The 13,597-nt window shown below is 35.6% G+C and overlaps 1 protein-coding gene across 2 annotated transcripts in view; it reads right to left on the bottom strand.

Annotated features, from left to right (window-relative positions):
• Window positions 1–1,043: 1,043 nt before the first annotated feature.
• The window catches only part of CRTAM (cytotoxic and regulatory T cell molecule), a 22,723-nt gene continuing 10,169 nt past the window's right edge, over window positions 1,044–13,597 (bottom strand). The window contains exons 4-10 of one of the 2 annotated variants that reach the window (XM_006925249.1): window positions 11,716–11,859; window positions 10,552–10,713; window positions 8,192–8,272; window positions 6,179–6,256; window positions 4,209–4,355; window positions 3,212–3,298; window positions 1,044–1,459 (exon numbers count right to left, since the gene is read on the bottom strand). In XM_006925249.1, coding sequence (XP_006925311.1) covers window positions 1,329–1,459; window positions 3,212–3,298; window positions 4,209–4,355; window positions 6,179–6,256; window positions 8,192–8,272; window positions 10,552–10,713; window positions 11,716–11,859 — 830 coding nt within the window. In that variant the 3' untranslated portion in view covers window positions 1,044–1,328. The remainder of the gene's footprint in view (window positions 1,460–3,211; window positions 3,299–4,208; window positions 4,356–6,178; window positions 6,257–8,191; window positions 8,273–10,551; window positions 10,714–11,715; window positions 11,860–13,597) is intronic. The other variant, XM_006925250.2, reaches the window with a different exon arrangement.

Here is a 13,597-nt window from a genome sequence, read left to right as displayed (position 1 = left end):
GAAGGAAAGATTGAGGAACTGTGCCAAAATATATAAGACTAAAATGTGATTCTGAACTAGATCCTCTAGGACAATTGGAGAAACTTGAACAGAGTCTGAGAACTGTCAGTAGAAATATATTAATGTTAATCTGATTTTGATGGTTGCATTGTAGTTATAAAGGGGACTGTTCCCGTTTGTAGAAAATATACACTCACGTATTTGGGGTGTCATGGAGCATCATGTCAACTTACTTTCAAATATTTCAGAAGGAAAAATGCTTTGTTCTCTTTACGACTTGCAGTAATTTTGTGATTGTTAAAAAAAGTTATCAAGAGAAAAAAATCAGCACAGCTAGATCTGACCTCTGTAACAAATTACAAACTAATAATTTGAGTGTATATGGTAGAGTGTGTGTGTGTGTGTGGGGAGTATTATTTTAGAATTAAGTTATTTAGATCCAAACAATCAGAAATGTCACAAATAAATATCAGAGTTTGTTCTACTTTAAATAAACTGATGGGAAGGGGGAAAAGGATATGCCACATGTCACTTTCACATGTGAAAGTAGGAATACCACCACTAGAACTTGGAATACCACCATTAGAAAAAGAAATATATGTATGTTCTGCTCTTGGTTAAATAATTTTTAAAAAGTATCTATTAGGTCAGTAGTAAATTAAACTCATTATTTTTCTTTTGTACGCTTTTGTAATAAAGTGTCATTAAAAAAAAAAAAGTCACCAGGTCAGCTTGCGTGATTTAGCAAGAAAATCTAAGAAAATTGAATCTTTGGGCCTACCTTGAACTCACACTTGTCTTAGGGTGGTCATGCTCATCTGACTGATTAGTTATTATGTATCACTTCTCCCTGACAGTGTACCTGCTGGTTACATCTTCAAGTCCATCTTGAAAGTAAGCTCCCAGGACTAGAGACCTTCTTTAAGTCCTTTTCATCCCAAAGTTCTTTATTTGGAAACCAAAAGAAAAGATTAAAACAAAAATTTTAAATAGTTTCACTAGTTCCATCTAAAAACTGTTCCTTCACAGTAAGATGTTAGTTAGTCATGCAGACTTAATCCCAAGGTTTAGTAGACTCTTCCTGCTCTGAAGTAGTGTCAGGCATAAGAGGTTATTTACTTATTTTTTAAACTACGCAGCTTTATGTCCATGGTTTGGTCCTCATTTTGCTGCTTTTAATCTGGGGCAGATTGACGAGGCAGGACACCATCTTGCATTGCGCTCAAAGTATGTTTTTTCTGTCACAGTAATCGGGCTTCTTCCCATAGGCTGTCCACGGAAGTGATGATGTGATTGCTTTGAAATTATATTTTCTATTGCAGGGAGCACTACACAATGCTCTCTGGCATCTGAGCATACTCTTCTTTTAATTTTGAATGGTGTGCATTTTCCTTCTGCTTTATTTTTGCTTCTGAGTACAACTGTGTGATATAGTTCATGCAGCTCTTAGAACGGGTAGCTAAGGAAAACCATTTCAAAGATGAAAATTTATTTGAACAGCATTGCACCTCTTTATTTGAAACACTGATTGCACATGATATTTTTAGGTCCATGTGTTATTTCTTAAAAAATTGAATCTGAATTTCATTGATGCCTATAAATTATCTAAATGCATTGTTATAGTTTAATTTTGAAAAAATCTTGTTACATAAAGAATACGCTCATAAACCTGACATAAACATATAGATATTTTTGCTATAAGATAACACATGTGTTGCTAAACAAAAACCGCATTGCCTTCAGCAAAATTTTATACTATATGTCACAGGGCTTATGGGTAAAATAGTGTTGCTGCTGACCATTCAAAGCCTATGCAAATCTACACAGACTGTAGTGGCTCCAGAGAGTGAGTATCTTTTAAGTGAGCACAACAGAGTTGAAATGCTGTATTTGAGGGCACTGAGGGAAGGGGGATGGAAGTGGATATCAGAGCCCAGGAGAAAGTGAACCTCCTTGAGCTGTGGCAAGCCCCTGGGGATAGACCTTTCTGGGGAGAGAGTCCTGAGTGCAGGTACTCACTTTAAACTTTCTTAAGGTGTAACTGCAAGGACATCTGCTTGTTCAGCAGCTTAGAGCTTTTCTTTTCCTGCTAAAGGTTGTAATTTTACTGCTTTAGTTCCCCTTTCCTAGGAAAATCGGCATAGGAAGCAACACATTTACACATTATAGTGACATCATTTATACATTATATTGACATCCTTCTACACATTATATTTACACATTATATTTACACATTATATTGACATATGAAGAGACTGATGTTATACAAACATGGGTTGCAATACAACAGACTGTATGTAGCTTACACATTTTCCCCTCCCGCCCCCAGTTCTCACACAGTCTGATCCCTTGTACCCCTTTCCATGCTAGTACAGCTATTCTTTCTTTCAATGTCACACCCTATTAGGTCAAAACAAAAAAGGCCGAGGTATTGTAAAGACACACTTCTGACAAAAGCCTCAACAAAACTGACAGAAACTAGTGGCAAAGCTTACTGCATTTCTTGGAACTCTTAGCAGATAGAATAAATTAATTTGAATGGAGGAAACAAAATGGTTGGAAGGTATAAGGCTCTTGCCTTATTATAATTCTAGCTTCTGTGTACTAGATCTTTGTCAGGAATTCTCTCTCTCTTTCTTTCTCTCTTTCCTTTTAAACTCTTCATTTTCTTTACATATTTTGCTTGAGAAATTGCAATGAAGTCATTCAAAAAATTGGAAACATTTCTGCTTGAGTTAGTTAAGTCTTGTATTCATTTATTCAATACAAATTTATCAAACTCCATTATGCCAAGTCCTATGCTAGAGTCTGGGGATACACATAAAGTAAATCCAATTATTTACCACCTGAAAGAGCATCATGGTAGCTAAATCAACACACCAAAAATAACAATATGGTGTGGAAGTGCTTCATTGATGAAGATGTTTATAGGCTACTCTGGAGCACAGGAAGGACATATAGTCCAGAGTTGTGCCTGTATGTGTCACTGAGGACTCAGGGATAGCTTCCCAAAGGGGCTTACCTTCGGCTACAAGAATTTGAAAGCTACTTTTTATTTTTTTTAAGATGAAGTTCCTTAACTTCAACAAGATGATTTAGACAATTGACTTTCTAGTGCTAAAAATCAAACTTTGATTTTTTACCCTCTCTCTTAAAGGCAATAAATTAATGAATCTCATTTTTCAAATCTCAGGTCACATGGTTGACTTACTTTGGCTATTTTTCTCTTGGGATGATGTTTCTTCATTATTTGACCTTGATTTGTAACTTTCTAGAGTGTGTTCAGAAATTTCATTTTCTGCAAATAAAGAAAACTAAGTTATTAATTTCAGGTGCCATGAACATCACCTATATGTAGATATGTATGTTTGAATAAGATTATACCTCTGCTTTTATATAATAGTGGACTTATCATTCCCCCACCCATACCTCATGTCCTTACTCATTCAACGAATCATTTTTTATTTTTTTGCCTTGAATCCTACAAACACTGTGCGAGGCAGTATAAGAGTTGCAGAAGTCAAATGATGGCAGATTAGAATTAAATATTGTCCTTTGGGAAAGAATGATTTCAGTAGCCCTTAAAGAATTCTGGGGGTGAAGCATTAATGGGAAATTTAGGAACAATACAATGGCATTTGTCTATTGTGCAGGTAGAGTTGAAAAGGCAGATCTTGTTTCTCAGTCTACTTATCATGAGAATTTTAGTCCATCCGAAAGCCAGAGAGACTGATATTAAACTCAGAGAAGTGGTACTTTTAAAAGGATTGTAGCTATTCAAAGATGTAGTATTTTGCTTTGAGATATAATGGGTTCTCCGTCACTGAAGGTGTTCGAATCATATGTGGCTAAATCAGCACTGTCCAATAGCACTATAATGTAAGTCACACTTACATTATGAATAAACTTACATTGAATGAATAAATGAGCTCTTTACTGTGTATCTTTTTATGAGTAGAAGCTTCTGTAATTTAATTCTAATTCCTGGAGCTACTCTAGTTTCTCTTGGTTATGCACTCTTTGACTATAATTCCTGGAGATTCACAACCCGTGTTTACTGCAAAACAAACATTTGCTTATTTGAGTGACAACACCTGTCAAATAAATTGTGCAGCATGGAGCAGAAAAACTTTAATTGACAGAATTTTCTTGTTTGCCAGCCTATTGTTTCAGCATCTCAGTCTCCATTAGGTGCTCTGCCCACTCACCTTTTTTCCATATCACATGTGCTTTCCGAAGCTTCATTATAAAGAGCTGGACGATAATAAAGAGTATGAAAATGAGAAAGGACACAAGAGTGAGGAGCAGTATGCCACTTTTCTTCTTCATCAATCCTGTATACTGAGAATTTGCTCCTAGAAGGAAAATAAAAGGATTTTAGACAGTTTGAGGGTTTGTTTAGGTCACTGAGGAGAATACACAATACTTCTAAAATGTAGTATAGGCTAATAGACAGCTCAGATGAAGAGACAAAGAAGAGCTTTACCCTGATGGTAAAGAGGTTCATACTATTTATTCTCCGAAAACAAGAATACAAATAAAGCAATTTTGTGGGATGATTTTAAAAAGGTTTTTAAGTTACATAGATATTAAACTAGTTATTTTTCATTTCTGGAGAAAACGTGAGAATATTGACTTAAATTATAGTCTGAGGATTCAAATTGATTTTTTTTTTTTTTTTTTTAGCAAAGTGTAGTTTAGGTAGTAAAAGAGGGTGTTAGGGAATTTGAAAAACTATGCGAATAAAATGAATATTTATTATTCTTGGCTAGCTTAAATGTGGTCCTACATGAAGGCATTTGGAGATAAACTGAATGACCCCTTACATGTAGCAAACCTAGAGCCCAGAATTCTAGGTTTAGAAAGACCTAGAATTCTGGGCTCTAGGTTTGCTAAATGTACTGGTCCCCTCATCTCAACCAAGAAGCAATTAAGTAGTATCAGCTATGTGTAGAACATTGTGCTTGGAGCTGCATGAGACACAATCCTTATGATTTAGGTGATAGTTGTCTATATATGTAAACAAATAGATTAATAAAAAACAAACAGAAGGAAGCTATCTATGCCAAATTTTAGATCTACATGTGTTAATATAATAATGTGTTCAGGGATTCAGAGGCAGGAGTGGCCCCCAAGTTTGTCAGGAAATTTTTCAATGAAGATATTGACTTGAAAGAGGTGTAGGGAGAGGAGTGATGAGGCCTTTCCTTTCATCAGAGCTGGTTAGAGTAAACGAGGGCAGGGTAATCAAAATGAGATGTTTTCAGGAAAAAAAATGTGCATTCTTGTCAGGACTTTACAGAGACAGAACTGCATAGGGAGGTGGTAAAATACACCTTATGGAGGATTTAAGGCTTATGCTCTACATTGTAGACTATGGGAAGTCACCAAGATTTTCTGAACACAGGTGTAAAAAGTTCAAAGGGATGTTTTGATAGTTAAGTGCTAAAATGGATTATAAAAGAAGACACTGAAGTTATGCAAAAGGTCATGAAGGTCTGCATCAGAGTGGTGGCACCTGAAAGAGAAGACTCAAAAGTCCTTGGAAACTGACTGAATTTATATGTAGTATAGGCTAATAGACACACACACACATGCATGCACACACACACATGTACACACACATACACATGCACACATAGTAATGAAGGACGACACCAAGGTTTGGGTCTCCGTGATGCTTTAAATAAGCTGTGGGTAAAGATGCTGTTCAGTTTTTAGTGATGTTGAGTTTGAGGATATAGCAGAAGAATCAACTAGAGATATGTAGGAAATGGTATGAAACAGGGACTGATGCTCAGGAGAATGTTCTGGAAATACAGGTATAGAAATCTCCTGCTGGTAGCAACAGGAACAGTTTTTGGAATGGGTAAATTCTTTAAGAATTGTGGAAAGAACCAAGGATGAGGAAGGAAAATCAGAAGCATATCTACATATAAGAAGGAAGAGGAGGAAGGGAAGCTAGTTAATGGACACAGAGAAGGAGTAGTTAGTAAAAAGTAACAGGACCAAGCAGAGTATGTCAAATAAGCCAGGGAGGCAACTAAGTCAAGGAGCACGGGAGTGATTAACCAATAGAAAGAACAAGAAAAATGAAGATGGAAAAACATCTTTAGATTTATTGATTAAGAGGTTAAGATGTCAAGTGTTCATTCTAAATGCGGTGGGGGACACTTACCAGTGGTCAAGTCAGGGTCTTGAGTGGTTTGTTCTTCCTCTTCCATCTCTGATGTACTAGAATCTTCTATTACTGTGACTAAGGTGAATGAAACACATGAAATATACATATGACTATATATGTATAGTGTGTATATATACACATAGTCACCCCAAAGCAGCTTTGGAAACCAAATGAAGTGATCCTCATCAAAAACCAACAATGAGGTCATTTTAAAACTACTGACTTGGCCAGGGTTGCAAATGGCCAGGGTCAATTTGCCTCATTTTTTTTAAAGGTAAGCGTTTATTGAACATTTAATTTGTGCCAGGCCTTAAACTGAGTATTTGGTTTATATAATTCCTCATCACAGGTCTGAGCAAACAGAGTTTTGAATAAGTAAATAAATTTTCTAAAGCCCTGCAGCAAGTAAGTGGCAGAGCCAATATTGAAATTCAGAACCCCAAATTAAAACCATTATTGTATACTTCCTTCCTGAATCAGGCCTATTAGTGAGAAGGTCCTTAAGATGCTTCAAGATAGCAATTGAACAGTGGAGAGTTTTATGGATGGAAAACCTACAGCCCCAAATGCCCAAAGCAATGGTTTTTATGTTGAAAAGTAGGCTTAGTTGTTATTCAAAACTGTGCATGTCTCCACATCAACCCTTGCCACAGAAGTGGGATGTACTATGATGCTTTTGCTAGGTAAAAGAAATTATAAAAATAAGAGGTCTCTTTTTCTGATTTTGCTGTTTATCCTCCCTATTTTCTGTTTTCATTGTTTTTGTTGCGGTCTCTTGCTTTTTAGCCCGATGAACAGTGCCACTGTGTGGATCCTGAGGGGAATGAAATCACCCATTCTTCTACTGAAAATGGCTACTATTAACAGTATAAGATTGTAGAAATTGAAAGCTGAAAGGAAGTTTAAAAATCATATTTTAAAAATCTTACATTATATTTTAAAATGTAGGGCAGAAAATTGAGTTATTTAGTAGTGACAAAAGCCAATTTAAAGACAAATAGATTCTAAATGTGTAAAAATATTGGATTATTAAAGCAAGTAATGTGGCTGTTTCACTTCAATTTCAATTTTCATTGTCCTTTAAAAAACTGTATGGCACATATTGTATTTATCAGCATTTAAAGCCCCAAACACTTACTTTTAAATATTACTTAAGATAAAAAAAATTGTTAAATGCGATCTAATACTCAGAACTATAAATATAATGATATGAAAGCACTATTCCACCAAATTAAATTGTTATAGAGACACTATATGAAATAGAAAGAAGACATGTAGGAATTTATGAAAGCACCATAGCAACTGCATGCATTCATCCATTCACTCATCTATACTGCATTTTCTGAGTACCAGCTGAGTACCAGATACTATGCTAGCTAAAAGATAAATTAAATATATGATCATTGTTCAGAGTTAACCATCTAGTGGTTCACTGTGTAAAAAACTGGAATTATAATTTAGGCTTTCTAAACGCTTCTGCATTTATATTTCAAAAACTATCTGAATTCTTGTCGACGAAGTAACTGATGAGCCTTCAAAGAGGATTTTGTTATTCAATGACAAAGAACACCAAATCTCCAGATTCTGCTTCTTTGCTTTCTGTTGATACCAAGTCTTTATTTTGTGTTTGTTCTGTTCTAAACTGAAAAACAAAGAAACGATTCTTTCTATAAATGAATTCAACCTTGCCCTTTACTATAGTGAAAATTCAAATGTCACAATTGTGTGTGTCGTGTGTGTGTGTGTGTGTGTGTAAGAGAGAGAGAGAGAGAGAGAGAGAGAGAACCTAACAAGGCAATAGTTACCCTGAAGCCCATCCCACAGAGTGAACACTCCTGATATGGCACTTCTCTAGGTCATCACAAAGCTAGAATCATATGGAGAGGGTCCTGTATGGTCTTGTTACAAAGTCGAAGAAAAAATGTAAAACTTAGAAATGAATAATCGACTTCCTAAAGAGTCATAATTTTTTTTGTTTGTTTGTTTTGTTTTAACGATTTCGACACTTACCAGTACTGGTGGGCTGCTGAGGGTCTTGTGAGGATGAAGAGCTTTTCTCCAGGGCATCTGAAGCTGTCTCTTGATCAGTAACTAGGAAAGAAGAAAAACAAAATTCTACAACTACAGAGAACAATTTTACCCACATTGTACTCAGTACAATAGGCTGGAGAATGTATTTGGCTGCTACCTGCTTGTGGAGGTTTTGCAGAAACCTCAGAACTATGAGTTCTGCGGCTCTTGTGCTGTTTCATGAATCTGTATCCTGCTGATTGTCCATCTGCTAAGCTGCCTGGCTTAGAAATACAGCACGCTGGACCTCTGAAGAGTGGTGCATTTGGCAGTGATAAGCAAAGCGTATTCGCTATCTCTATCTCTATCCATCTACCTGTCAATCCCTCTTTCTATGTACCCTTTTACATATAGGCCTACTTATTTGTTAGGCAGCTTTGCAGTCAGGCTCCAAGAAGGACAATATATTGCATGAGATTGAAAGTAGTAGTTATGAGAACCTAATTGTTTTCTGTTAAGCCAGACAGTGAGGAGATTTTCAAGATATAAAAGAATGCCATTTTTTTCTCACATTTTTTAGTGTTGCAAAATACAGCTATTTTTCCATAAAAATATGCCATTTCTATTAGTATGTAGTACATTATTTTTAAATAAAAAACATTTAAAGTTTTTTCAGTTTTAATTTCTAATAGATAAATTTCAATAACTTTATTTCACATAAGTAAAAGTTCTTTGGGGTTTTTAATTACTCGTATGTTTGTAGAGAGGCCTTGAAATCTAAAAGTTTGCAAACTGTGGCTCCACTTTTTGTTTTTATCCCATCTTGCACTAAATTATAGGAAAACAATAATCCTCATTTGGAATACTAAAAAGATAAATCACTTTGAAGACAGTCTCATCTATCCCTGCTCTTCTGTTCTCATCCAAGCACCACTGTGGGTTTTTCTTAGGATGGCACGTTTCTTTTCCTAGATGCTATGCGCGCCTGGTCCTCATTTCTCCCCTGTTCCACTGTGCAGAGTGTAAAGATGAAAGGGGTCAGAATGCTCATTCGTAAAAGTGTTTTAAAGCATCCTCAGCGAGCAAAATTTTTAAATCATTTGATGAAGAAAATATTTGTAATATCTGTGTATCAATGAAGTAGCTTGCCAAAGAGAAGTCATAACTAAATGGAAGCCACCAACAGCTGATACTGGGGTTGGTCTTCAAATACTAATTGGAGATCCGGCAGTAGGTGCTAAATAATCGATGTCATAAATAAAAATAAAGTTTTAACCTATTATTATTATTAGAAATATTTTATGACTATGATTTTGAGTCATATAGGACGATAGCTAGAAAGGAGAAATCGATTCCCTCTGCAGTAGTAATGATTTGTAGGTTGTTTGAACAATTGCTGAAAAGAAAAAAATTTTTTTCAATATTGTTTTTTTTTTTTAAAATTTAAGATTCTGAATGTCTTTCAGAAGCATTAGATAAATAAGGTCTAATTTTCTCTTTGGTGATCCTCCTACATCCCCCGGATGCCCTGTGCTCCCATTCCACTGATGAGGGCGGAGGCTGGAGAGGGGATGGATCATAACGAGGCAAGAATATTTGTGTCAGATTATTGTGGGTTCTTGAGTCTTCTAAATGCAGCTGCTTCAAAAACTACTTTTGGTTTGATGAGAAAGTGACTGGTGTGGTTCATGCTGCTTCTTATTGGATGCCTCTTGGCTCAAAAAGTTTTATATAGTTTTAAAATTGTTTCTTTAACTTATAGTGAAGGAATTAGAGAACAGAGATTCTGTAAATGGACGCAACTCCTCTTCACATTTAATATTTGATGTTTTGTTTATTATTATTATGTTTTATTCAGAATATTAACATGATTAGACTAAAATATTTAAAACAGTTATAACAAAATAAATCTAAAGAGCAATCATGACAATCTGGCTGTATGAGTGCTTTATATTAACATAAAACGATATAGACAAGTTTATATTTATTTCAGTTAATATTATGTCCTTTGGGGTCAAATATAAAGATACTTCATATAATCTTTCCAAAAACATGACTGCAATAAAATGATGTAAGTTCAAGTTATACTAGCTGTCACTATAAAAAAACAAGCATGACACTGCCTATGACACTGTGCTAGGCTTTTGGCACAACTGGGGTCCTTCCAAATATTGAAACAGTTAGATCCCTCTCGCCCAGCTGGAGACATTTCAACCATTAAAAGAGTTTGCTATAAGGAGAGCTTTGTTGACAGTAATCTCACTCTGAAAGACTTTTCCCATTCCATTTAATTTTGTTTGATAGTGTAATACTAAGGTAAATTAAACATGATTATAGACATAATCATTAGTTCTTCTTACCCAAATCTTCGAACTGAAAAGATGCTACCAGTTTTCTTCCTTGCAGGCCTTTGTGTCGAATAATGCAGTCCACTGATGAGTTTTTGCCATATGCATGGACTCTGATTGTGCTGCTGCTATTACATTTCTTGCCATCATTTTCAAATTCATGGTGGGTTTCACCTGTGGAGAAATTTCAAAAGGTGTATGAGCTTGTGGCTATTTAACATTACTAAATGTGTTTGGTTCTCTCAGAAACCAAGGACCTTCACAGCTTGACAAACCTGTTAGATTTCTAACTTCATTCTAATCACAGATACCTGCCTTGTACATACTTGGCCCTAGTTACAAAGGGAAGCAGGCAAACAGAATAAATAGGTTTCTATAAACCCTTCACTACTGAAAAAAAATCCAAAGCTTGTAACAGTTATATAAGAAGGACAGTCTTACATTGTTGTAAAATGCAAAGACTCTGGTTGAATAAACAAGGCAAATTAAAGGAGAGATGTTTAATGCAGTAGAATTCGTTCTGGCCTGGGAATCAGACTTGGGTTTTAGGTTTTTTCTCTCTAGAACTCCATATGACCCTTGGTTTCCTCAACAATAAAGAGTTCCTTCCAGCTCTAAGAATCTATGATTATGTAAAATCAAATATAATGTCTGTTGAAATATAAGCGAACTATGAATAGTTCCCAAGCATGACAATTAATTGTTTGCTTCAATCAAAAGACTTAAAGTTTAGATTCTTTGTTACCATAATATTCTTATCTGTCATTGTGCATATGACACAGTACTACACTATGTAAGAAAGATGATGTATTATGGTAAATGTGTTTTCAATTTTATGCCTACTAAAAAGTTTATGCTCAGGGTATTAGCTCTATTTTACCTTTTATTTTGTGAAATTTTGTCAAATTTTAAGGCACTGTAATAAATATCACATTTTAGATTTCTACCTTGTTTTAAGTAAAACACATATTCATGCTATTTGTGATTAACTGTTCAAGATTAAGGGGTAATATTGATTGTTTATAAGTATAATTTGTCTGAAAAAGAACTAATGAATTATTGAATGGTGTTTTCTGGCAACTCCTGCCACCAGAGGGTGCCAGAACATTTAGAAATCCCTTGAAAATTTAACTGGGAAGGAAAACGAAGGAGGAAAGAAGCATTTTCTTCACTTACCATAGAGTTCTATGTCGTTCTCAAATAGCCAGGTTATCTGCGGAGGGGGCTTGCTTCTCATGGTGGAGCATTTAAGTATAACATGTTCTTCTCCATTGTGCATTCTGACGACTGAAGCTTCCAGGATTGGCTTGAAAGGAGTTGCTAGGAAAAAAAAAAAGATTTTTCTGTGCTTACTTAGCTGGTCTACGATATCTCAGCAAAGCACAGAGCCTAATATCTGCTGGGATCATTGTAAGGTATGGTCTAAATAATGGCCATATTTTTTTTACTTGACCTTTCCAAGAGTACAGTTAAAAGTCTTTTATGTACTTGTAAAGCTACTTTGCCTCTAGTCAGAATGTTTGTTACCCAGAGAGTGATTAGTCTCTGAAAATTCCCAAACTGACTATGTTACAAAAGTAATTCTTTTTTTAAAAAAATTAATTTTTTATGGTGACATTGGTTAATGAAATCCAATAAGTTTCAGCTGTACACTTTAATAGTAAGGCATATATATGTTTATACTGTGTGCTCGCCTCCCATAGTTAGATTTCTTTCTGTCACCACATATTTTATCCCCTTTAACCTGTTCTCCTCTCTCCTCCCCCCATTCCCTACCCTCTGGTAACCACTAGTCCATAGTCCATGTGCATGAGTCTCTGTTTGTTTGTCCTGTTCATTTGTTGCTTTTAGGTTTATGTTTCACATATCAGTGATATCATGTGATTTTCAACTTTTTCTGTCTGGTTTATTTCGCTTAGCATGATTATCTCGATGTCCATCCATGTTGTCGCAAATGGCTGTATTTCATCTCTTCTTATGGCTAATATTCCATTGTATATATGTACCACAGCTTCTTTAGCCAATCATCTAATGTAGGACATTTTGGTTGCTTCCATATCCTGGCCACTGTGAATAATGCTGCTATGAACATCGGTGTACAAATATCTTTGGGGATATGGGTTTTCAAGTCTTTGGGGTAAATACCCAGTAGAGGGATTGCTGGATCATATGGTAGATCAATTCTTAGTTTTCTGAGGAAACTCCATACTGTTTTTCATAGTGGCTGTATCAATTTGCAGTCCCACCAGCAGTATATGAGGGTTCCTTTTTCCTCTGCATCCTCTCCAGCATTTGTTATTACCTGTCCTGTTGATTATAGCTATTCTAACAGGTATGAGATGGTATCTCATTGTGGTTTTGATTTGCATTTTCCTAATAGCTAGCAATGTTGAGCATCTTTTCAAATATTTGTTGGCCATTTGACAAAAGTAATTCTGACATTTGATATATGACACATTTGATTGGTTGAGCACTAGGTGAGAAATAGAGGCCTGAATTCTAATTGTACCTTTGCTACCAACTAGTCATAAGAACTTGGATTCGTTCCCCCATTTCTGGTTTCATCAGCTTCCTTGTCTGTAACATAAAGGAGTTGGTTTATGAGTTGGCTGTTTCAGCTCTAAACTTTCCTGGATATATGACTCACCTCCAGGTCAATTACTTCTGTCCTCTCCTAACATCAAAGATGCATGTGCCTTATAAAAGGCCCATTGGCCTTTTTTTTTTTTCCCCCTACTCCTGTCTTGAAAATACTTTTTAATTAGGCTTACTTCTTTTTCTTTCACATTCTTCTTCACACTTTGGTCCAGACCTACACTCTTCCACATTTATGTACTCATCCACCTGCCATCAAGACACTGTAAATCCAGCTCCAGGTATGTACTAGATGTGTCAGATGCTGCCAATATAGATATGAAAAAGATAAGGTCCTTCAAAGAACTAATAGTCTGATGATAAACTCAGCCCTTAAACTGTTAATTAAAAGGTCATGTGTTAAGTTCGATGATGGAGGTATAGATAGGTTATTAAGAGACCCCAGAAGGCCACAAGCACAGCC

Source organism: Pteropus alecto, unplaced genomic scaffold, assembly GCF_000325575.1.
Source record: "Pteropus alecto unplaced genomic scaffold, ASM32557v1 scaffold479, whole genome shotgun sequence".
Classification (NCBI taxonomy): Eukaryota; Metazoa; Chordata; class Mammalia; order Chiroptera; family Pteropodidae; genus Pteropus; species Pteropus alecto.
This window is presented reverse-complemented; position numbering and strand designations above follow the sequence as displayed.